Source organism: Idiotropiscis lumnitzeri, chromosome 7 (genome assembly GCF_059441095.1).
Source record: "Idiotropiscis lumnitzeri isolate Australia: NSW breed Sydney's pygmy pipehorse chromosome 7, RoL_Ilum_1.0, whole genome shotgun sequence".
Lineage (NCBI taxonomy): Eukaryota > Metazoa > Chordata > Actinopteri > Syngnathiformes > Syngnathidae > Idiotropiscis > Idiotropiscis lumnitzeri.
In genome coordinates this window covers 18,580,527-18,605,755 of record NC_142397.1, presented here as the reverse complement: position 1 = coordinate 18,605,755, position 25,229 = coordinate 18,580,527, and the positions used below count along the sequence as shown (strand labels likewise).

The following is a 25,229-nucleotide window of genomic DNA, read 5'->3' as shown; positions in this document are numbered from 1 at the left end:
AGACGACTACGACTACGACTACAACGACAACAACCAAGCCGAAAAGACTGCACTGAACGCAGCCATCGATTGGCTCGGGCAGTATAACGCAGCCTCCATCATCACGGATTGCAAGTCTCTCCTCCAATCCCTTAATAACCTAAACAACCTTGACCCTCCCATCATTGCCCTAAACTCCAAATTTGCGGCCTTTCCCCCATCCAAAAAGATCCAGCTAATCTGGGTCCCCGGGCACTGCAATCTCGGAGGCAATGACCTAGCAGATGAGCAGGCGAAACTTGGCTCTACCCTCCCTCAACCAACGGCCCCGCTAGAACCACAAACACGTCTAGCTATTATTCGCAGGAGCTGCAAACCCCCTTCATCAACCCATCCACGCGTCATCTCCCTCACATCCTCCCGTCCCAATCCGGAGGAAGAGTCCCGGCTATCCAAGAAAGACCTTCATGATCTTATCCGATTCCGCTCCGGCCACCATCCCTCCCTCCGAAGATGGCAACATTTGACGGGGAAGTGCGAAGATGACCGGTGCCGTCTCTGCGGTGAAGAAGAAGAATCGGCCGAGCATCTCTGGCTTCGGTGCCCCGCACTCCAGAATGCCCGTTACCACCGCCGGCTGGGACTCTCTTTCAGAGAACTACGGAGCCTCCCACACGCGAGCCTAGCGCTTCTGAGGATTATCCTCAGGCGTCTCGAGTGATTCAACAACAACAACAACAACAACAACAACAACTACTAGTATTCAATCAAAACCCATTATGGCATTTCCGTGCATAAATATATGTTATGTACCTATTTAAAGAAGAAGTACACCCCAATTTTTTCTCTACAATATGATGGTCTAAACCTGGCATTCTTAGTATGACATTGTGTTTTTATGAGTAGTAAAAGCGACCCGTTTCTGTCTGTCTCAGGGGGCCCCCATTTTGTTGACTGAAAATGACATCACAGTTGCTCAGGTAACGGCCATTCAGAAAACAGGTGAATTTTTGGGTCGACTTCCTCATTAAGAGATTTACTTAGTAAGTCCAGTTGTACCTGATAGCGAGGTCCACCATCAGCTGTACAGTTACTGAGATTTAGTTTGGCCATTGCTATATAGTGAAGCAAGCCCGTGAACACACCTACACTGATAACACTCAGATAATGACCCACAGCCAGATACACATGGCACAAGGATTTGTTTGAATTTATTCAAACATCGAACAGCAACCATAGAGAGGAAGCAATAGCAATCACATGTGAAGTAGCAGCTGTACAGTCATGAGTGATCCATGTACAGTATGTCTGTTTGATCTTTGTGATGTTAAGTGTCAAGGGGGGGGAAACATGCTCTTTTTTCAAAACCAAGTTCACAACAATAACACTGGCTCACATTTGGTATACAAAAGCACTTTCTTTAAAATAACAATACAAATGCACGAGTCAGCTCCACCAGAAAGTTGCTTTAGTGTACAGTACGATATTACATTTTGTTATCCGTGATTTGACCGTGAATATACCATATAAAGTGATCAAATGCACTGCTTCTCTTGCGGTTACCGGGTCTCATATGAGTACATGAGCTTGCTGGTAAGTCCAAGTCCAGCAAGCAACTTCCTTGATTCTGATCACAAATACCAGCTCCTTCATTTGGCGATGAGGTGAGTGTTGTACCAGTACTGAGTTTGGGCGCTACATTTCCTGAGAAAAAACGTCAATAATGAATCCACCTTTTTTACAAAAAAAACACTTGACGCCGCTCGAAAAGGTACAAATACTCGAACAAGAGAACAATGCAGGCAAACGATACAACAGGAATGAACTGTGAGCTTTGCGCTGTAAACCACAAGAGAAAGAGCCAACATGAAAGCCGCACAGAACTGAGAAAGGGGCAACATTTAGCGATGCAAAAAAATGCTGTCAATGCAGTTGAGGAGAAAACCCCCCCCCAAAAAAAACAAGGCCAGTCTGCACTGAAATCACCCTGCTACCTCATGTGATATGCTGAGAATGTTCTAGTTGATGCATCAGGGGATAAATTACTGGGAAATGAGTTGCACAAGTAAATACCAAAACAGCTGAAATACATTATGGCCTTCATATATTTGCTGTTATACAAAAATAGATGATTTTGAAAAATAAATCTAAAATATAAAAAAACATTTTTTATAGTCAATGACAAATGTGATATGTGCACGAGTGATGAGAGTAGCTTGGTTAGCAGACAATGCTTTGTCCAGGAGATGTTGCACTGATGAATGTGAAAAGATGAACTTTTATCCTCAAGTTAGATGTATATGTTGTCTGATTGATTGTGATGAATTCCCGGTGAGGGGCGTGTGTGTGAGTGTGTGTGAACAAGTGTTTGGGGGGTCTTCCAATTAAGTCCATTCCTAGTGAGGTCACCATACCGAACATTTTTCAATAGGGTTCATGGGAGTACCCTTTGCACAATGGAAAATGCGTGAAAACTCATTGAACTGGGAAACGCTGCCAATCACTCTGAAAGGTGAGAAATACATACTATATTAGTACATTGGCATAAGATATGTTCACATCTGCAACATATTCCTGACTTTCGAAGAATCTGATCTACCCAAGTATGTATTAGGTGCCTTCAATTTACCTGTAGTGTTCTGGTGCATGTTTATCCGTTAACAACTGCAAGTAGATTGACTGAGATCTTCTTTTCATACACCAGTTCTGAAATAAAGAAAGAGAAGGATTAAATCAAATATATTTTGCTACAAGTATACAAATTGACGCCAACAAATGAAGCATCTATGCATGGCAACAAAATTATTAATGAGAGGCCTTGATACCTGTGCGAAGGCAATGAAGAATAGTTGCTCATGTGTATATTTGAGGCCTGGTAGGGGCCTCTCTGGGCCATGTTCTCTCACCCACTTTTGATATGCCTGGACACAGTGACAGGGGTTATGTATAAAAATAAGACAGATGTTTAAATTTGCAGGCAGAAAGTGAACCAGTGGTTCGACCTTGTTTTCAAAGTTTGACTCTGGCTCCCCTGTGTGGAGTTCATCCCACATTAAAAACATACATGAGACAAATGAAGACTAATTGTCCATAGACGTGAATGTGGTCTGAGTTGTTGTCTATGCTGTATACTGCCCTGCTATTGGCTGGCACCCAGTCCAGGGAATACCCCACTTTGGTTTCAGCTCACCCACGACATTAATGAGGACAAGTGGTATAGAAAATGGATCAGCGGATTAAATGATCATATAGTGTTAGACATTTTCAGTCAGTAATGAGAGTGACATGCATTGAGACCTTCTGTCTCTCCAAAGGGGCCTTCAGAATTCACCCTTGAAGGGAACCACTCAAGAAAATTGAGCTTTTTGCGTTTCTAAATGGCACCTCTTGTCACGATCCGTGCCTCTTCGTTGCAGCAGAGTGGGCGTGGTCGACGGCGCGTTGCCCCGAGACGCGGCCGCGAGCGGGACTCGCTCATGCGACTCCCAGCTGCAACCCATCATCCCCTGATTGCTGACTATTTAAGCCCTCGACGCGGACACAGGCGCGTCGGATTATTGACCCAACTAGCTCTCGCCTATGTGCCTTTTGCTATAGTCTTTGACCAACTTTGCTCCGTGTGTTAATCGTGATTGTTTGTTGCTCTGCTTTGTTTTCTACAGCTACGTTTCGGCTCGCTTTATGTTTTCGATGATTGGACTTAACCTTACCCTTTGGAGGAAGGACATTCTCGTTTTCGGTTTTCTTGCGTTGCACGCTCCTTTTGTTACTCGTTTTGGTTTTCCTGGGGGGAGATTGTTCCCGCAGCGTTTTTCGTTCACGTCTCCAAGTATAGACCCTCTATTAATATCGATAGCAACCTATTTTGCCTATCGCCTGTCCATTGTCTATTGCCGGTCACAATAAATATTGTTCCCACCTCATTTTCTCTTGTCCGCGATTTAAGAATCCACCCACACCGCTTTCCAGCCCCGGCTGGGAAGCGGTCCTCACACCTCTTCAACAGATAGATATTCGGTGATTGGTTGAAAAAATAAATAAAAAGCCGACGTAAAACTTACCACGATTTACAGTACATTTTGAAATTAAAAGATTTATCGGAATATTCTCTGTATACTGCTAATCATCAATAAAAACATTGAGCCAGGTGTGCCATGGAGCACCGCATCTTTCTGCTCTTCAGTGGGAGATGGCTATTGTGGACCAATCAGCTAAAGCTATTTTCCCTCCATGAACTAGCGACCAACCAATTATCTAACATTTAATGTCTGCTACTCACCGGACTCCTGTCATTTAATTCAGCCTCCCCACTTTCAATATAGAAAGGTAAATATATCCTCCTACCAGGAACACTTAAGGCAAGTGCCCATGGAGATTTCATTCCGTTATGATTCTGGGAAGCAGCATTTCGCCCCCAAGTGGCCGAATTACACTTTTCGTCAGACCGACAGACCGGTTCGTCAGTCCGTCTGTGACGGATGCCCGCTGACGACTGACAGAAGCACGGCCCACTTGCCCTGTGTGTGTTTGTTTGCGGGAGTGCCATAGAGAGGACTGCATTGTCTATGTGTGTGAGAGTGAGTGCTCCTGTTTTCAACAGGATATCGGCGGGGACTGTGATGGCCGGCAGTGATTGGGTAAGGTGGACCCAGAAGACGTCATTTCACTTTCCTATACAATACAATAAAACTTCATTTATATAGCGCATTACACAACAGCTGCAGCAGTCACAAAGTGCTTTCCATATGGTGTCATCTAAATTATCGGGTAATTAGAACACAAATAAACACATAAATAGATACCAGAAGAACAGCAACAGTCTCATGTTGAGTCGAAAGTTATGATAACACAAATCTTTATTTTTTGCACATGTATGTATTTGCATATAAACCTTTATGGTTGTGGGTTTATGTTAAATCTTGGTGAAATTATTTAAATGTAAGTCTTGTGTGTTTGATCACAAGGCTGAACTGAATAAATGGGAGCAGGACGGCTTATCCATTGACTATATATGAAAATGCTTTGTGCTTCCTGTACAGTAGATGGCGGTATGCACCAGAGAGCAGGAATCTGCCCATGACCCAAGAAGAAGACGAATGGGACAAATTGTTCAGGTGTAAACCCTTTTTTATTGTACTCAACTGCTGATTCTCTGCAGTGGCCAACAAACTAAATAACCACGCTTGCCCATTCTTTGACACATTTTATATCAAGTCAAGTCAGTCCCATACTTAGAGAGTCAGGGACCAATTTTAAATCTTAAAATTCTATGAAGCCCACCAATAACTCAAGGTTATGGCTCAGATCATGATCAGATTTCATAACCAGAATATTCCTCATTTATTCTACATTTTATATCACATTCAAGAGTATGTGATTGATCATTAAGTAATAGTACTCACATAGTATGACAGCTTTAGTCCTCCCATGTCTGCTATGTTCTCTCCCAGTGTCAAGCGACCGTTCACCTAGATACAGAAAACACGTTCAGATTGCATTCTAAAACCTGAACTCAAAATACAATAATTGTTCGCCACTTTGTGATTCACTTTTTGCGGCTTCAGTGTTTTGCGGATTTTTACAAAACATTCATAAAAAATAAATAAATAAATAAAATACAGTCATATTATGGAAAGACTTGACTCGGAGGCTTTGTCCACACTCACAATGCGCGTGATTGACCAATGAGAGCACGAGTGGATTTATCCCGTAAGATGATGGGCTGCGCATCAACATCTTCATTTGGCATTTTAAAAGATAATTTGAGAAGGTTGGGAAACATGTCAGGGGGCCACAATGGTGCAATAAGAGGTGTCAATCCCCCCCACCCCTCCAAAAAATAAAAACAATAATAAGAGAAAAAACAATATCTATTTCATGTTTTTTTTTTTCCAGTTTTGATACCAATACTAATTCATTGCGAGAAATGAGGGACACTGCCCCAGTTTGACTTTTACCACAGGTGCTTCTACTCAAGGTAAATGAGCTATTGAGTAGAAGCACATTGTGCCAGGGTTTATTTTCTAGACCTGGATTTGACACCTCTGTCAGTTTGCATCTGGCTGCCTATATGCATATACTTTTAGGGGTGAGCGGAATATATAGTATGCCGACAATGATGTGTAAAATTGTTCAATTCTGTCGGTTTTATTTATGCGATGATCGCTGTGGCACGCCAAAATGTTTGCCCACTGACTAGAGAAAAGTTGCTCATGGTTTTTTGAACGCAAAAGGTAAGATATCTTGGAACGAAATTATATTTTTTGACCACTGACTAAAAGGGACTATGTGAAAACAATAATATTAACTTTATATGGTGTACCATAGGAACAGAAATTGAATACAAACTTTGGCGGTTCTTCTGCATTGGTGTTTTTAGCCACTTGCATTGACATCACAAAAAAAGAAATTCTGCATCATTACGGTTAGGTGTATAAGTAACCAATTGTTTGTTGTCAACAAGCCCCCTTCACAAAAACCATCAAACAGTTTTTTGTTGTAGTTGTTAAAGCTGTCATTTTAATCTGCATGATCCGTCACCACTTCCTGATGATGTGTTGACGCAATCATCTCTTCCAACCGTGTTTTGGACATGGAAATATTCAATTTAGTATAAGTTCTGTGATTTTACTGTTTTCACTTCATTTTCGTTTGTCCCAACTTTCAGTGAATTGTTATCAGAAGACTTGAATTATACGTAAAAGACAAAATGTGGCAGAAATGTGTCGAATTTTCTTGGGCAAGTGAAAATCTATTTGAAGACCCGCATGCCACAGACAAGGACAAAGTCAAAACTCACCCTCTGATTGTAAACTGTGAAATTATCGTAGAGCTTAACAATACATTCAGCTTTCTTCTGGAACTTTCTGTAGCTGTCCTCAGTCCACCACTGTTGGAGGTTGCCGTGGCGATCATACTGTCCCCCTATATATGAGAATGATTGTTGAAAAAGCATGCAAGGATGATACATACATGCAACTCAATTCAAACAGTAAATGGATGTGTATGGTAAAGATATTTTCATCTCACAACTTATTTTTGGAACTTTCCACGTGATAAAAAGTATTCTTACCCCAGTCATCATAACCGTGAGTCAGTTCGTGGCCAATGATTGCTCCTATCCCCCCATAGTTCAAAGACCTGGCAGGAGGCATGAAAATTTGTTACACAAAAGATCTTCCAAGTATTTTCACCTGGATCTAATACATAACTTAGTAACATTAATTACAATATTTTTATGGTAGGAGAGGTAATGGTATTGACTTAAAATAGATTAAATTGAATAAGACATAATCATAATATGCCTAGTCTTTTTTGTTGCAAATGATTTAGGTCAGTGGTCCCCAACAGCAGGGGCGTGGACTGGTACTGGGCCACACGCCACTTTGGGACGGACCGCTTGGGTAAAAGAAAAAAAAAAAACTTGCAGTTGATACATGTCAAGGTGGTAAATGTCTAGGCTGTATTATGCTAATTTTAAACACAAAAATGAGTAACGATAGCACGCAGGAAGCTGGCTCGTCACACTATCCCGCCAGCACAGAGTCCACAAAAGTTATGGAATTGTATGAACCGATCTGCGGCGAAAAAGGTTGGGGGCCACTGCTTTAGGTTCCTAGTTACAATTCTACAATATATTTCAAGTTATTATAGTAGTGTTATAATGATATAACTTTGTTGGGTCCAGCCAGTGGAAATTCATTGATTTAATTGTCGTTTTGGAGTTTGGGGTTGTGCTGCAGTCATGACAAATCATAACATGAGCCTGTCTGCCATTTAATGGGGCTGCGCACTGAGCCCACTCATGCAGGTACACTCACTAATGGACTGGACAAACACACAATTCTCTATGCAATATCGTGCTTAAGACTTTATCTGTTTTACAAAACGCACCAGAGAATGTCAGCTGAGAGCACGGAATATCATTCTCCTGGAGAAATTCAACACCCGACACCTCACCTTTAATATACACATGCACCTCTGCCCAGCTGCTGACCCTAACCGGAACCCGGCTGTCTTTGCAGCTCATGCAAAGATGGGAGTCCAATTCGAGGGCAGACTCGGGGCTATTCACATGGCTACGTCTGAAAATGACTTTCTGACAGCTAGTCGATATGCTGCCTCGCAATGAGCCGGACTCCCCTCGCTAAAACTAACTGGCTGATTGAAGCTTCAATTACTGGAAGCGATACTAAGGTGTGTGTGTGTGTGCGTGTGTGTGTGTATATAGACACGTGCGTGTTTGGGAATTTTGGGCTCCAGAAAGGGGGAAAGGTCCGTTCACAACCATTAATTAATATTTATCAGCATGCATGACAGCAGGTAGTGGAATTAGCGACGATCTCCACTAATGAAGACATAAAAGAGCAAGTTAATGTTTAGCACACAAACTGTTTGCTCTAATGATCTCATTTGTGAACGTGTGATTTATATAAAGAAGGTGCTGCAATTTGGACTCAGTTAAATAGTTTGACTTGCATCAAAATCTTTTTGTGCAGCATTTGGCTTACAAAGTGGTTGAATGTTTTTTGTTCTATCTTCTCCAACACATTTATTTTCATCACTTTTGAAAACCACTCTCCAAAACAGCTCCCTGACTTGAGTTCATGCCAGAATGGTTTGCAAATGAAGTTGTAGCTTGATGAGAATGAGTACTGTTTGACAGGCAATTAAGTGTTCTAATTTTAGAAGTTAATGTCATTTCAGCTGCAGTCTCTGTTCTGGGTGCTTTACTTTATCATGCCTTATTGCTCAATCAAGTTCCAAATGGCTTTTTGTTATGTAGTTGAATTACATGAATGGAACACAATGGCAGCATAAAGACGAGCACAGGTAGATAACAGAGATTATGGGCCCTAATTTGGTAGACTGGTCCTCGTATGCAAAGTAAAAACGTAATTTTTATGCCAGCACAAGTCTATTCTAGTCGTTTTGCACCTGTCTGTGCGCACTGGCGCGCGAAGCTGCCTCGCCAAGATGCACCTAATAATTTGGCGACAGAAAGCAAACGGGTCCATTGTAATTTTTGTGCAGGGGCAGTGGTCTATTTCAGCGTGTTTGGGAATTGGGCGTTTCTGCTGCGCATGTGTTAATTGTACTCATGGAAAACAGCATAAAAGATTGGTACCGGTTTAAACTTTTTGATATTAAAATTCGTAAAATATTTCTAATATGGGTGAGGGTAAAGCAAGTCAGTTGTGCGTTGTCGTTCTGATGTATTCACAAGTTAAAGTTATTTTGGCCTGGTTCATACAGCTCTTCTCATTTATGGGTATTCATCTGAAAATCCAAGATGAGCAACGAGAGTGATAAATAGATGAGACATTGACAAAGAGGAGTCCTCAATTCTGTCAAGTCCTGTCCAATTACTGAACTGAAAGTCTGGGAGACAACCTAGCAATGAAACCTGTTCCATTAGTGAGACCTCGTTGGATAATTGAACTCTTAGCGGCTCGTAGAATTGATTAAAATTGGGAGAGCTGGGCCTTTTTCGAAGAAGTGATTTATCAGAATAATGGAGATTTTATGACCTTTGTTTTTGCGGAACTGGTATTCATATCGTACCTGCGGGGAGGACAAAGACTTACTGTGGGAATTCAGGGTTGTACAAAGTGGGTTGAAGGATGCCGGCTGGGAAAACTGAAAAACAATAAAGATACAACATGATAAAGACAAGTTCTCCAGTTTAGTAGAAAGTGAGCAGATCACTATTAAAGCAATATTTAAATATTTTGCAAACAAATACAGTTGGCTGTAAAAATGTCAGAGGTATAGTACATAAGACCAAAGTATAGGTTGGGATGGTTACACTGCCTCCTTGTGGCAAAGCAAATTAATTAACGCAAACTTGGGCAGTGCACAAATCGGTGGTGAATCAAATTGAGGTGCAAATTGGCCGTTAAAAATGAAGAGCAAATCGGAATTTTTTCGAATGAGAATAAATAATAGCATATTGCTGTCACGGGAAATTTTTGGATGGCAAAGCGCATGAGAGTAAGTACATATGTGGAGCGTGTACGCCGTCATGTGACATGCGCTATTTGCAACTCCACTCCTGGAATTCCATGCATCCATTTTCTGTACCGCTTCTCCTCAGTAAGGTCGCGGGGGGGGTGCTGGAGCCTATCCCACCTATCTTTGGGCAGTAGGCGGGGGACACCCTGAACTGGTTGCCAGCCAATTGCAGGGCACAAAGAGACGAACAACCATTTGCGCTCACACTCATACCTAGGAGTAATTTCGAGTGTTCAATCGAATTGCCATGCATGTTTATGGAATGTGGGAGGAAACCGGAGTACCCGGGGGAAACCCACGCAGGCACGGGGAGAACATGCATACTCCACACAGGATGGCCGCAGCCGGGATTGAACCCACGGCCGATGCTGTCTCTCATTGTGAGGCCATCGTGCTAACCAGTCGGGCGACCGTGCCGCCACTCCTGGAATTGTTCATGCATTTTTGGGAATGTTTAGCTGGCTAATAAGCATTATATTAAACTGTTAATGAATCAGTCAATAATCTAGACAGTCTATCAAGGCCACTGTTGCTACTTCACTCACGAGGTGGCACAAAATGCATTTGCAAACTTGGATGCTGGACCGGAGAGACGTTGAGGTGTTATACACCTTAGCGCGAGCTAGCTGGTACAAAACAACAAGGATAGATTTAAACTTTACCAAAAGCATAAAATCATGCTGGTTTCTGACGGTTCTGTCGTTGGCCAGTGTATGGCGAGGTAATCTGGAGGTTTAATTTATTTGTAGTTATTTAAAAGGAAAAGCTTTCACGGTCTCGGGCCATCATATCTCTCTGATATGCTTTCAGTATATTAACCCTCTGGCACTGACCATTTAATTGTTCCTACAGCTAGTACAAAAACCTACAGAGGGACTGCATTCAGCTATTATGGCCCGCGCCTCCGGAAAAGCATGCCAAAGGGCATCTTAACCGCAGAGCAGGGCCACAACAGACAAATTGGGGCCCTAAGCAAAATGTAATGCTGGCCCCCTAACAACTGTTTTTCATGGGTCGAAAATGTCAGAGCAGGAGTGCTGACGGACATATGAACGACGATGTGCGAAGGTAGCTTGGGGTCAACGGCCATTTTTCATGCAATGAAATGTAGCTGTCAAATCAGCCTCCAGTAGGACGATTCGCACGGGCGGGACATTTTGGCAGAACACCGGACATGGAGTGGAGACTAGACTCTGTCTTGCTGTAAATGATGCACGGTGAGATGATTCTGTTACACACACGTTGTCATTGTTACGTTATTTCAGGTATATATTCACACTTGCTGTTCAACTCTCTACTTAGCTTGTTTTAGAAGTTTAAATGAAAATGATTTACTGGTGTGTATGAGAAGAATTTACTAGTGAGTATGAGACAGTTTCAGTAGTGTGTATGAGAGCACAAAATTCAGTCGTGTAATGAGAGAGTTTGTGAGTGCATTGCAGTGGTATGAGAGCAGTGTGAGAGTGTTTCAGAGGTATATGTGAGATAATGTCAGCAGTGCGGCTCGTTAGAAAAAAAATCATGCCGCCTGGTTTTGAATATACTATGTAAGTTAGCAGCACTAGTAGCCAGGCTGAGTCATTGCTAGCTTGCGGGTACAGCATAAGTAGCACAGAGCTTGCCTCAATCTCCCAAGTACCTCCCTGTAGATGCGTTACGCCACATATGTCCAGCCCAGCAAAACTTTTTGGGACGATTTCTGCCTTTGAATTATCGGAAAAAGTTAATTCTGGGTTTCTCTGTTTTGCTATTCATTGTATTTTGATGAAATGCAATATGCACATCATAGTTTTATGTGGCGCATTCACAACAGCTGGAGTTGTGCATGTTTTAAAAGGAATAGATGCTAGGGCATGTAGATTGAGTACTATACCTATTTAATTATTGCTCAAAGCATCTGATCGTATAAATTACTATTTCCTGTATACCGTCAACACTGGGGGTGAGCTAGACTCTATCTCAGTAAACTTTACCCATGGTACACCCATGACTAGTGCATGGCACACTGCAGACAAACGATCATTCATGAACACATTCAGAATGAATGGCATTAGAAGCAATAGAGTTTCAAATAGCGTACCATATATATTTTTGGAACATGGGGTACCCTAAGAAAACCAACGCAAGCCGCAAACTCCACACAGTTAGACTAAATTTACAGACCTCAAACCACAAAACCGTGAGGCTGATGTGCTAAACACGTGCTGTCCATCACCAGGTTTCGGAACTTGTAAATATTTCGATTGGGAGAAAAAGTAGGGAGTCAACAGCAGTGTCGGTAATTGCTACTAATTAAGAGAGAAGGAAATTAAATTGGCTGAAGTTGCTGTTTGCAAAGTGAGAGAAATGTGTTTAGGACAGGGCTGTTCTGATCCTCTTCTCATTACCCCCCCGCCCTCTACATCAGCTTACGAGAAAACCATTGATTTCTTTTCAGCGTGGGATTTAAACCAGTAGGAAGGCTGGCAGGCAGCAAAGAAGGTGCAGCCTCCTAGTGAGCGACAAGAGTGAGGAAGGGCTGACGGAGCGAGGCTATTTGTTAATTGAAAAGGTTTAACTGTTTGTTGGTCTTAAAAGTGAGGCACACACATGCCAACAGTTTGAGCATTTCTTCTTTTTTTGTTCAAAGTCAGCTAAGGCCCATCTGTTGGACGTGTGTAAAAGATTATTCTGACCATTTAATCTATGGTTGTCATGATCTGTTTTGGTTGAATATTGTTTTGGTGTTTGGTTTCAGGTTTTCCTCGAGTTTCTTTGTGCCTCGCTTTGAGTGCACCTGTGCTTGTCATCCCGGTCCCTGGTATGACCCAATCAGCTTCCTCCAACCCTTTGTGTCTTGGTCAGGTGTTCCTTATTGTCTCTTTAATTTGACTAACTTGTATTTAGTTCCCTGTTTGGGAAGCACATGCTCGAGGCTTGTGTGTCTGACGATGATCATGTTAAGCTGGTGTCAAGTGTTCGGCACGAGAATGCCGCCAGGTCATGCTATGTTACGGCTTTGTCTGGAAGAAGGTGTTGGTGCCACCAAGGCCATGATAAGAGCCGAGCTCTAGCAGATGCTGCCTGTTGTCGTTGACTTCACCAACTTCAAATGAACCCAGTCAGGATGGCCAGGAGGCTCACCCAGTATGCAGAGGTGTTCACTGCTGAAGATGTTATTGATGACATGGTTCAAGTTGCCATCAAATTTGTCTCAGGGTAGGAGCATAGACACAGATGAGTGATTGGATCGTCAGAGGTGTGGAGGCGCAGAGTCAGCAGTAATTCCCATCCTTTGTGGCCTGATTCAACCATCTTCCAGTTTAAAAGCTGGTCTCTTTCTTTTTTTTCTTGCTTGGTGCAGACATGGCGATCTGCTTGTCGGTTGTTACCGAATCCCCATGCACCCAGCAACGAAGATAGATTGTGGCAGGACAGCACTTTATATTGGCCCGGGGGCTTCCAACTTGGCCGCGCAGCAGCTGTCCAATGAGATGTGAGCCTCCTTCCACTGTTGGAAGCAACCCCTTGTGCTACGCTCTACGCCAATCAAGCATCGTGGCTGATTACCGTGTTGCTTTGACGCGGTGAAGCAAAGCTGGAGTATTCTCTCCAGGCACAGGTTAGCAGGACTCCTCTCTCCTCAGTGATGACTGGTCCAAGCGGAACGGCGGGCTTGTGCAGTCAAGCTGGATTGCAGGACACCCCAAACTGCCTATATGGGACTTCAGCTCCAGATCTTTCCTCAAGGGTGTCTCCTGAAGCCTATTTTCCATAGAGATGTTGCCGCAAGGCAGCTGAAGTCTTTTTTGTTTTATTTTAAAACAGTTTTCATTACCTGCATGCAGCAGGCCGCACAGAGTTACATGGTACCAGTGACAGGTGATGCTTCATCTGACCACAATATAGATACATGGCAAAAACAAGTTAACAACTGTTACTGTTAAGATCTTCAAACAACTGATTCACAAATTCAGTGATGAATGAAAAAGGCTAAATGCAAAGCTTTCATATTTGTATAAGGCATCTCAGTTTTCATTATTACTACTTGCCATACCTGTATAAAGAAGTTAAACGTTAATCCCCCCCCCCCTCCCAAAAAAAAAAACAACCTCAAATCCATATAATACTTTAGTGCCAATTTGTGGGGCAGAAAATCTTTAATGGAGTTATTCACCCAATAGAGCATTTCAAAAGACCTGACTCTTTTATGTAATTAAGCATTATTTGAAAACATCAATGTTTTACTCCTAAAGTAAACACTCGGATTAGTGATACAATACAACTTTATTTACTTCACACTTTGTTTAATACCTTACGTGTTTCACTGTTGGGACAGTAAAGATTGTCTTCTAAGTTTTAATTTTGTGGGCTGAATACATGCCATAGTAGGTGGTGCATTAGTTATGTTAGAAATTGTGCCAATTTTTATTTTGACAAATGGAAACCTGTAAAAAAGAAACTTTAAATCACTTTTAGAACATTAGAAATATAAATATGCACAACACTTTATACACATTGACCAACAAAAGTGAGTGCATTGAACCTGAGATGTTTTGACAAAAAGTATTACATTAAAACAGGTAAAACATCTTAAAACATCAACAAATAATGTATTAAAACAAAACAATGAACTCTGAAAGCAATAATGAAATATCAGTTACACTTTTCTTTTGCCACTCAAGCTTTTTATCATGCAAATTAGTATTGAGAAAAACAAGTAATCTCATTTTTTCAGGCTTGAATCGTTTTTTCCTTTCAGACAATATTTGTTCCGTTTCAGAGAAAACTCTGAAGGCACTGGAGTTGTAGCAATGCACAGCCTCTTCACCATCAGCTTGAGACGCTTCAGATATACTCCTTATTTCTATTTCGCTGTCCTGAGTTCTCCACCCCCTTTTTCCTCCAACACAGCTGTTGTTTAGTTCTCCTCTCCTCTCTGCTCCATCCCTCAGTGACTTATGTTTCAACTTAATGCCACTAAGCAGGCCTGCGCAGTGAGGAGAGGACTTTTTTTGCATTTGCTCCAGCGCTCAAAGACCCACTTACAACAATATGACGCTAATATGCTAAGATGACACTCACTCCAGAAGTGAAGAGAAGGGTGCAGGTAGGAGGAGAAGAACGACTCTCTACAAAGATTTGATAACCATCATTCACTTTGAAGAGCCGTTCAAAAGACACGATTCGTTCATGAACTTCACCTCAAAATGCGAAAGTTGGAATTGCTTGATTTAGCATTTTTTCATTTTTGTCCATGCCACAATGTACATTAGTTCTGAACATTCTGGCATGATTTCCTTTCACGTTGTTTGTTGAATAAAGTATGTCTATATTTTTAGCTGAAGACGATTACTTTAGCAGAATATTTAACGGGGTTTGTCACTCCTATTGTTTATCATTTAATGACTCGTCGCAACTCACAAGTGTACTGCAGGCTCATTGTGTGTGGGTCTGTACAACCATCCTTGCTTTCAGTTGTGTATACACCCACCCAATTTACAGTAAGAAAATGTTTATCTCATCTTAGAGATCTCACTAGCTTGAAAACAGCTTCAGTGATCGAATGATTTAAGTGACGTGTTTTGTTTTTATAGCAGTAACGGTAAAATTTTGATCATGATGAAAAAAGTCATTAATTAGATTATACACTGAAAACCTCTTGATTTATAAAGATGTTACTATATATACTATATAGTATATTTCAAAAAGCCCACTTATTGGGGAGTCAGGCAAAAGTGGGTAAATGTTGGACCTACTGTTACGGCTCTCGTGTGCCAATTCAGGGGATCTGTGCACACCAGAGGCTCATATGACCTGTGATTAAGTGTCAATAAATGCCTTTCAACCAGTCAGCTGGGAGAGTTAGAAGCACACTGAACCTCTACAGGAGCTGTGGAAGAAATTAAGAGGCCTGAATTCCATCCATCCATTAATTTTCTACCATTATTTGGAGCATGGGTGAGCTGAGCTCTATCCCAGCTGATCTTTGGCTGGGAAACCTTTGACAATCACAAGTCATATATCGCTGGCATCAAGCCGTAACCTCCTTTGTCACAATTTGTTAAAGTTCAATTTTTTTTTTCATTTGTTAGTCCACACGTGTGGGTGTTATTTTTGCAAAATATTGACCAATCCAAAATTGTTGAAAATGGCTTGCTCTCTTTGATGATGCGGTGTTTATGATTGAACAAACATTTTTGGGCTCTGCTGAAAAGGGATGCTTTTTGGGGGTACAAGGATTCTTCTGCAAGACATCAGCGATCTAGACAAACACCATTCACATTCACCTTAGAACCATTTTAAATCTTTAATTAAACTCGCATTGTTTTCTGATTTATTTTTTATTTTTTGGGGAGAATTTTGTCAGAAGCTGGAAAAACAGAAGAACTATACAAGCACAGACACACAAACTTTGGAGCCCCGATTTGAACCCCCCGACCTCTGAATTGATGCGCGGAAGTGCTGACCACACCCAAACCAGCCATGAACTCTACTGGGTAAAAATTCCCACAGACATAATTCCAAATCTCATGGAAAGTTGCCTGACAGAATAGAAACACTCAACACAATTTTTGGACCTTACAGCTGGAATGAGCAATATTTCTGCTCAGAGCATTTGAACAATCACTCACCCATTTGGTTCTTGTTCGGAAGGTAGTAAGCATTTAGAGCCTGTGGGGGGAGAATCCACCTGTGGAGATATCAAACAAACAACCCGCCCAACATACAGTCAAGCAGAGAGATACACACATCCACAAAAGTACTGAATAGAATCCCAGAACGAATGTTTCTCTCTCTCATCTCTGTAAAACCCCCTGGTGAGAAGCATTCAGTGCCTGTGATCCCACAGTCACAGCTCTCTGCACTTGAAAACAAGGACAGTTCCTCTATGCTAATCCACTTGAAGCCAGACCAATCGATTGCCACCAAATTCCCCAAATGACTAACTCTGAAAGTGAGCGATGCCCTTGTTCCAGGAGGGAAAGAGTGATGGCTCTGCGTGGGCTGTGTAGCGTTGAAGAGGACCGAAAGACAAGAAGGACGAGCATTTATTTATTCCTCACTGACAAGACAGAGAGAGCGAGCAATGAAAGATGCACTTTTTGGTGATAAAGGGGGAGTGCGTGATTCAACTCTTTAGGGTATTGAGCGTGGGCTAATGGAGCAGTTGTTCCGGGCATCTTGGAATAATAATGTGTGTCAGTGCAGAGAATCACTCAATCCAGGAGTATCAGGCTGCTGTATTTTACAAAAATGAGCTCCATGTTTCACAGAACGTCCCTACTGTCTGGCTGCTGTAGATAAGTAACGAAATGGATATTCTCCAGCTGTGTGTGTCGACTTTAAATCTCTTTGTTTGTCACAATGGCATAACCGCAAATGTGTCAAACTAAAAAGCACATCATGGAGACAAATGGAAACTCACACTGTCTTGTCCACTTCTTCGTGAATCTTCATGACCGACAGCTTAATGTTGAATTTGATGGTGTTGAGAATGTTCTTGAAGTAGGTTTTCTCATCCACATCAAACTGCCAAACCAAGAGATATGATGACACCATTTAGTTAGTATACAGAACCTCGCTTTTAGATCTGATAGTATTTAATATCGCGTATGTAAGGGTAGTGATGGGTAACTCAAGCTTCAAATCTGCTTCATGAACCAGTTGTAGTATTTTTCGACTCCTGCAGATGGCACTCTCTGTTGGGCTGAAAGCACACTGACTTGCCATTTTTTTATTTAAACCAACAGTGCCATCCAGAAGACTCAAAAATACGACAACTGGTTCATGAAGCAAATTTGAAGCTTCATTTTCCCATCACTATGTAAGGGAGCGTGATGTAAAGGGGTTAGCATGTCTGTTGCTCGTTCTTAGGTTCAAGTTTTGAATCTTGGCTGGTCTGTGGAGTTTGCATAATTTCTCCATGCTTTTGCCCGCATTAAAAACACGCAAAATATTTAATGAGAAGTTAATTGAAGACTCCACTTGGCCTTACGTGCCCTGTGACTGTGGCCTGAAGATGGAAGGGTATAATTTTAAGAAAATGATTTGATAAGATTGCTGCTTGTTTTCCCTAATCAATTAGGTACACCTCGGAAGGTTTCATTAAAATACACCCGTTTGAGGCTGGACCCTTTAGCAATTAATCATGTAGTAGTTCTTTACTACTAACTTGGTGTGACAGTTGATAAAGCCATCGGGCGGCAAGATGGTTCTTCCCTGCGGCCTTGCTGCAATATCAATGAGCAAAATATTGAATTCCAGCATAATCCCCACATCACTGTGTGAATGATCTGTTAACCTTTGTTGCATGACAACATCTTCCATTAATACTTCAGCGATTGCCGTGAAGTTGCAAAGCACTTTGAGGACCTCAAGGTAAAGAAGTGCTACTAAAGCAAGGCCTTTTACCATTTATGATATTCTATTAATGAAAACTCACTCACTCATAACAAGCATAACCTTCCCATTGAATGATGTGAAAAAAAATATTTTCAATCCTAAAAGGCCAATGTACAATTTGGCTGTAGCAGAAAAGGAATAAAGGTAATAATCTAGAATAACAAAAAAATGTCGGAAATAAATTTTGAAAGCGCCTTCTATCCATTGTAAATTGGTGACCTGCCATTTGTGAAAGATGCCATGGTCACTCTGTTCAATCATTTGAACTTTGGTCCCAACAAAATGGCAATTCTTAAAATGCCAAAAACCAGCATGCTAACAACACTTGCACTCAGAATTAAAAAAATGAAAAGTGTTACATACTTTGGCTGCTTGACACAGTTAGAAGATGAAGTTAAGAAAAAATAATAAAATGTATTCATCATCATGACGCCTCAAAAGTATCTCAGGAAGCTCATTGGACGCATGGTCAGGAGTGGAAGCCACACTTTAAAATGGACAACTTTACATCATTTATAAGTGGAGATCCTCTTGCATTTTTTTTTTTAAATGCACTTTGTGCACGCTAATATCCTGGAATGGACTCCAGCTAGCGAGTCCGTTATGCTTCGCCTTACCTGCGCTGAATTTAAAGGGTTCCAGTGACTGTCATGTTAACAGTTAGCCTCCAACTTGCGCAAGACTTGCGCTGGGCATGAAAATAGAGCCCTATGACTCAAAAAGTAATAGGGTCGAGCAAGGGACACTGAATATTTTTGGTGGATCTGGTCAGAGTCAAGACTTTTTTTTTTTCCAGATTAAAAGAAATTTTTGAACAATCGATCAACCTGCAAGCTAGGCAAAAATCACATAAAACAACACTTACACAGAAGGGGTGTCCCGATACATTTTCACTTCCGATCCGATACCGATATTGCGGCCTAGAGTAATGTCCAATTCCGATATGATACATGCTGTAATTATTTTTTTTTTGTTTGAAATGTCAGAAGAGACTTGATCAAGTTATACTGTTGAACCGAATGACAATTGTCAGCAACGGTAGGAATGAGAATCTATGACCCATTTATTTGCTAAATATGATTAGGCGGGCCTGCGCTACAAATCTCATTCAGGTGAATGACAGCAGTTCATGCGCGCATTATTATTTTTATTTTATTTTTTTTAAACAAAAACTTCAAATTTTTTATTTATTTATTTTTTTTTAGTAAATATGGCGACTCCTAGACCGTCTTCTGTAGCGCCCTTACAGGAATGGTTGTTTTGATCATGTGGGCTATGCACGCTCACTCGCGATAAGATACAAGAGCAACAGCGAATTCTCGAATGGACTGCTCGTCTATGAGTACTTATATCTGAGATTTTGGATGTAGTCTAATCAATTCTGACACCGTTCTTTTTTTTTTTGGTATCAGAACCCAATCTGATATTTGTATCGGGACACCCCTATGACATAGTGCATAGCTTTTTTTGCACACAAACACAGCCAATGTTAACTTCCCAATATAACTTGTTTTCTAAAGCTTCTGTGCCTGAGTCTGACCTTGCTTCAATTAGCTTTTTTTTTTTTGTTGACTCTCACTGGGTTCTGTTATCCGGACTGTTTCAAATTTGTGTTCGCAGATTACCTCAGTATCACATTTCTGGGAATTTCCTTTCAGTATCTCGCATTATGCAACCTCTATTATAGGAATTTTTTTCCGCAAAATTTATGGCTAGCTGTGCTTTTCTCTTTTTGCCTTTGGTAGCATACTAGTGACCTATTTCGGTTGTCACTTTGTGTTGTGTGATCTTCATATGTCTCATAGTGGATACTGAATGTTCTTCCTGCTTGAATCATCAAACCTAATTTGAAGGGTTCATTGTTGTTTCTCTGCACAATGTATTCTTTCTCTGTTTAAATGATCTCCCACCATGGGAATGCCTGGTGGAAAATCATTTTTGAAGGAGAACGTGAGAGCTCATGACTCACCCCGTATTCACGATCGATGAGCTCAGGTTTGACCAGGAAGTCTGGGTATCCTGTCATGACCATCATGTACTTCAGCTGAGAAAGAGCAGTTGGGGAGGATTATGAGAGACAAAGTCAAAGTGGAAAGTGAGGCGGGAAAACAAGACCACTCTCCATAAATTTGCTTCCAAATTGTATTCAATTGGTATTTGTGTCTGGTGTCGGGTACACACATCTGTTCAAGCGCACACATCAACTAATCAAGCAAACCAAGTGAAATAGGATTACAGGGAAGCTCTTTATATTCAGCAAGGCCCTATAAAAGGATTATAACTTCACATTCTAAATGTATTAGAAGGGATATCTTGCTGTGCAGACCCTAAATCACCACCACTGAGAGATCCGTGTTCTCAAAGTCAAGTCCTTGATGCCTTCTATCACTTTGTTTCATCTGCCCTAGCAATCAGCCAAACTCGCAGAAGGAAGAGAAGTAGAAAACTAAATAAATCCATATCCAACACCGGCTCTTACAGGAACTTGCCAGTTTGAGATGGAGGAATAAAGTATTAAACCTTTGCTCTGGCTGCCTCCTTGGTGGCTTCATCCATCCAGTCGAGCTCCTGCAGCCGCAGGTCCAGGGAATGCTTTATATCCTCCACCAACTCCTGCACCTGGAGGCAGATCACATTACATTGTCGGTTCCCTTAAAAACGATTTTCTCACTCAGCTTCTTTCCTGTAAAGGAAAAGGGACGTAATGCCTTTGGCAGATGTCGGAACAGTTGTTTCTTCTTTCTGTTGACCATCCTTATTCATTTTTGAATGCACTGTATAAAAGGATGGAATAGGCATGATCGACAAGAACTAGGATGTCACTCAGTAGAACACGTATGTCTAGACCAGGCTAGGCAAACTACGGCCCAGGGGCCACATGCGGCCCGTTAAACGTTTTAAACCGGCCCGCTGAACTTGAAAAGAATTAAATGAATAAACCTTGTTAATGTTTTATTTTCTAAATACTTCTGGTGTGTCAAACACCTAAATATTGTTGTAATGCTTTTGTTCACTTTCATTTAAAATTAAATCTATTTTTTTTCTCCGTTGAGTTGAGGTTACCAAAACACTCCATCCATCTGCTACTGGTCCGGCCCCTCTGTCTTATTTTAAAACCCATTGCGGCCCGCCAATCAAAAAGTTTGAAAAAAGCGGCTCTATTTGTGCTTTCACTAGAAAAGGTAGTAAATATTGTAAACCCACACACACATGCAAAAGGCAATGATGAGTTCTTGACACACAAAGTGCAACAAAAAGTCAACAACAAACAAACAAAGTGTTCCCATCTACATTTGTATTCAGATTTGTACCACAATTTTATAGGCTCTTGTCCTCTCTCCATAAAAAAAACCCAAACAAACATACAACAAAACAATATGACTTGTCTTTTGCTTGTCAGAGGTAATTTTATTGCCAATAATTATCAGTCTTGTCGTGAGAAATGTCTGCTGTTTCATCACATCGTGTATCCCTCCGTGTTGGGTAATCGGGATGACAAAACACTCGTCTTGAAAGCTGCGTCTTGTTTATCAACAAGAGCTCCCGAGACTTTGTAATTTCTCTTTAGGCTGTGCTAAGTGTCATCTGTCAAGACTGCACATCACAACTGGCAGCTTTACTGAACTATGTGGGTATTGGACCTTAAAATAAGACAGCTTTGAGTCTCTCATGTGAAGCACTGCATTTTAGTGGCCTCTTTCGTGGCCCCCGGTAATCTTTCATAAAGTATAAGGGCATACATTTTAATTCAGCTGTAAAAGAGAAATATAGTGGTGGAAGTATACAAAGTAATAATGAATAACTTGTTACACTGAAGCACCATTCAAAGTTCCTAAAATAATACAAATATGGCCTGGTTTTTGTTTATCCACATCAAAGACAATACAGATAGAAGCATAACTATAACTGTATTAAATCAAATATTGACACATGAAAAAGAAAAAAAAGGTGATAAACAAAATGTATACAATAAAGGACTATATTTGGTGATTAACTTGAAATAGACCTTTCTATAAAGTGGGTCAATTAGGTCTAAAGGAGGTCAAGTAGCTCATAATTCCAGCATTTTAAATTATTCTCAGAGTAAAAAATGAGTGCTACCTGGAGTCAAGAAGTATAGTTGCAATTCCAAACTCTTTTAATTAGGATTTACCATGTGAGATATAGCAACGTTGGATGCGGTTAAGAAGGGATATTTTCCAAAAATGCACCATTGTTTTTCAAGTTTGCAAATAGTGGCTCAACATAAGTGTTGAGCTGACAGGCTCGAGATGGTCCTGCTGTTTTAGAGGTTAAAACCCCAGCATTTGGAACTATACACCCATGTCCTAGAATGGCCAAGAGACTGAGATAAGAATAACAATGTGGATGGATCAAGGTGGGGAGAAAGACGCAGCATAGATGACAGAGGCCCAGAGGTGTGGGATTAGTGAGAACTGGTTTAGAGAGCATTATGATGGCTAAGGATAGAATTTTCAGAAAAACTCAGCAAACCGTCACAATCATCTGGTTGTTTCTGAATCACAAGATGAAATGCATGAAATATAAATATCTCCCCCTCACACAATTTTAAAACGATGATGTTAACAAATGTGTTTGCAGCAATAAACTTCAATAACACATTTGAGGCCAAGGTCAGTTTTTAGATTTCCTCTTAATGCTTTATTCCTTCAAAGCCAAAAGTCCACATTACAAGCGATGATTGGAAACTAGCTGCCATTTTATGCATTGTTACAGTAACAATCGAAACGCAACGTAAGGTGTGCATTCATCGTTCCGTTCCTTCTTGCATTCTTACCTTGGCTTTGCTCTGTGAGGAGAAGTGCTGCTGGACAAAGAGCGCTCCCAGGGCCATGCCAAAGTGTTTGTTGGCCTGCGTGAGGCACAGTCTGCCCAGCTCCAGCTGCTGCTCGGTGCCATCAATCTCCCGGGAAAACTCGTGAATGGTGCTTCGGAAGGCGGTTGACAGATGTTCACTTAGCGCTGCTACAATGCGCCACAGCATGTAGTTATGGAGAACCCTAAGTTGGAAGTTGCAGGAAGCCCACAAAGGAGACTGTTATTAGATAAAGCATACAAATCATTGAGAAAGTAGCTCGCTATCTCTGTGGCAACAATTGTGAAAGCTGTTAAAATTCCATCAGTGCCACTACAAGGCGCTTCCTCCTATTTTTTCTTAAAAGTAATACTACGTTACAGTACGCACGAGTGTGTTACTCCCCCCCCCCCCTCTCTCCACTCACTCAGCATTCTTCATTTCTTAGTTGTTTATATATATTTTTTCGAGTATGTGTCCATGTCCTCTGGAGCACACGACAGAACTTTAGAGGGGACATGGTCGCTTGAGACAATTCAAAAGGGAAAAAAATGGAATTGAACTTGCTTTGCTAAATTCCCCAGTGCAAAAAGCAAGATGGACAAAATGGTCTAATATTACAAAATGTGAAATTAAAAAACAGCTCTATGTAGTGTGCAATGACTGGTTATTTTAATTTCAGACTCAAAAAGATGGCTAGATGGTTCCATTGCTGACCTAAAATGAAGTTTAATTCTTGTGTCTGAACCTTGATGCAGATTTCCATCTAACCTTACTGGGCTCTCCCTTGGCCAATGTTCCACCCTCTACTGAGTCTTGGAAAATTTTCATAATCCTGCCACATGTATCTTTTGTGACTTTTGCTGTTTTACTTTGTCAAAATGATTCGTGAGAAAGGTAATAAATAATCTAAGCTAATGTACTTCTTTGCAAAGTACTTTATAGTGCTGTAATACTCGAGACCAGTCTTGGTCTCAAGACCACATTTTCATGTTTCTGACTCAACTCACTTTTCCATGTAGACTGCTCCAGACCAACACTGATTGGCTATTATTCAACCTCATTAATGCAATAATAAGGAGAAGCACTTGGAAAACCAAAAAATAACTTTAATTCAGGTGTTGCCAGCCACTCCCACATAGACTTGAAGCGTTGAGTAGTGATGGGAAAATGAAGCTTCAAATTTGCTTCATGAACCAGTAGTTTTATGTTTGAGTCCTCTAGATGGCACAGTTGGTTTAAATAAAGGGTTTAAAAATGGCAAGTTAGTGTGCTGTTCGTCCAATGTTGAACAGAGAGTGCCATCTCCAGGAGTCCAAAAATACTACAACTGCTTCATGAAGCAGATTTGAAGCTTCATTTACCCATCACTACCATTGAGGCCTTGCCTTGACCTAAGGATTGGCCTCGCCAAGGAGAAATGATTGATACAATCTAGCAACAACACCATGGAGGCTATTTGGACCAAACTTTTAGCTCTCAAAGTATCTCAAGAGTGCAAGTAGTGAGAAATGAGAGCTCAAGACAATGAATAAAACTAGTTGGAGAGTGGTCCGGTTCAGTCTACTCCAGTGGCCCGAAAAGAGAAAGGGGATCGCTCATTTATGCATTCAAGTTGAGTCTTCTCCCTCAGATGACAGAATGCTGGTGTGCTCCTGTGCCCTACTCTGCTGGGTGCACTCTTTCAATGTGCTGTGGGGGACAGACGCCCCACTCCCATTGTAAGGATCCATCTGAGGCTCAAGGCATCATGTTATTGTTTCCACAACGATTTTATTTTCCCTGTGTATGGCAGATATGGAATCAGAAGAGGTTGGCAGCAGTACCCTGAAGGTCCTGCCAGTAAAGCACTTGTGTTGTGAATGTAATTGATGGCAAAAGGTGAAGGAAGATGAGCTTGATAGATCATCTGTGTAAAACCAAATTCAACATACCTAGAATTGATTTCAGATATCTAGATTGCTTAGTTGCAATCACCTTATTTTGTACCTTCACGCACATTACATACATTGTTGAAATAATTTACCAAGACCCA

General features: G+C 41.2%; 1 protein-coding gene across 2 annotated transcripts in view; it reads right to left on the bottom strand.

Moving 5' to 3' along the window:
* Positions 1-1,164: 1,164 nt before the first annotated feature.
* Positions 1,165-25,229, bottom strand: part of ecel1 (endothelin converting enzyme-like 1) — a 50,624-nt gene continuing 26,559 nt past the window's right edge. For both annotated transcript variants that reach the window (XM_088300505.1, XM_088300506.1), the window contains exons 7-18: positions 23,177-23,399; positions 20,899-20,997; positions 20,348-20,422; positions 17,402-17,505; positions 16,608-16,666; positions 9,567-9,618; positions 7,052-7,119; positions 6,779-6,903; positions 5,382-5,447; positions 2,805-2,900; positions 2,609-2,685; positions 1,165-2,484 (exon numbers count right to left, since the gene is read on the bottom strand). In XM_088300505.1, coding sequence (XP_088156631.1) covers positions 2,385-2,484; positions 2,609-2,685; positions 2,805-2,900; positions 5,382-5,447; positions 6,779-6,903; positions 7,052-7,119; positions 9,567-9,618; positions 16,608-16,666; positions 17,402-17,505; positions 20,348-20,422; positions 20,899-20,997; positions 23,177-23,399 — 1,144 coding nt within the window. In that variant the 3' untranslated portion in view covers positions 1,165-2,384. The remainder of the gene's footprint in view (positions 2,485-2,608; positions 2,686-2,804; positions 2,901-5,381; positions 5,448-6,778; positions 6,904-7,051; positions 7,120-9,566; positions 9,619-16,607; positions 16,667-17,401; positions 17,506-20,347; positions 20,423-20,898; positions 20,998-23,176; positions 23,400-25,229) is intronic.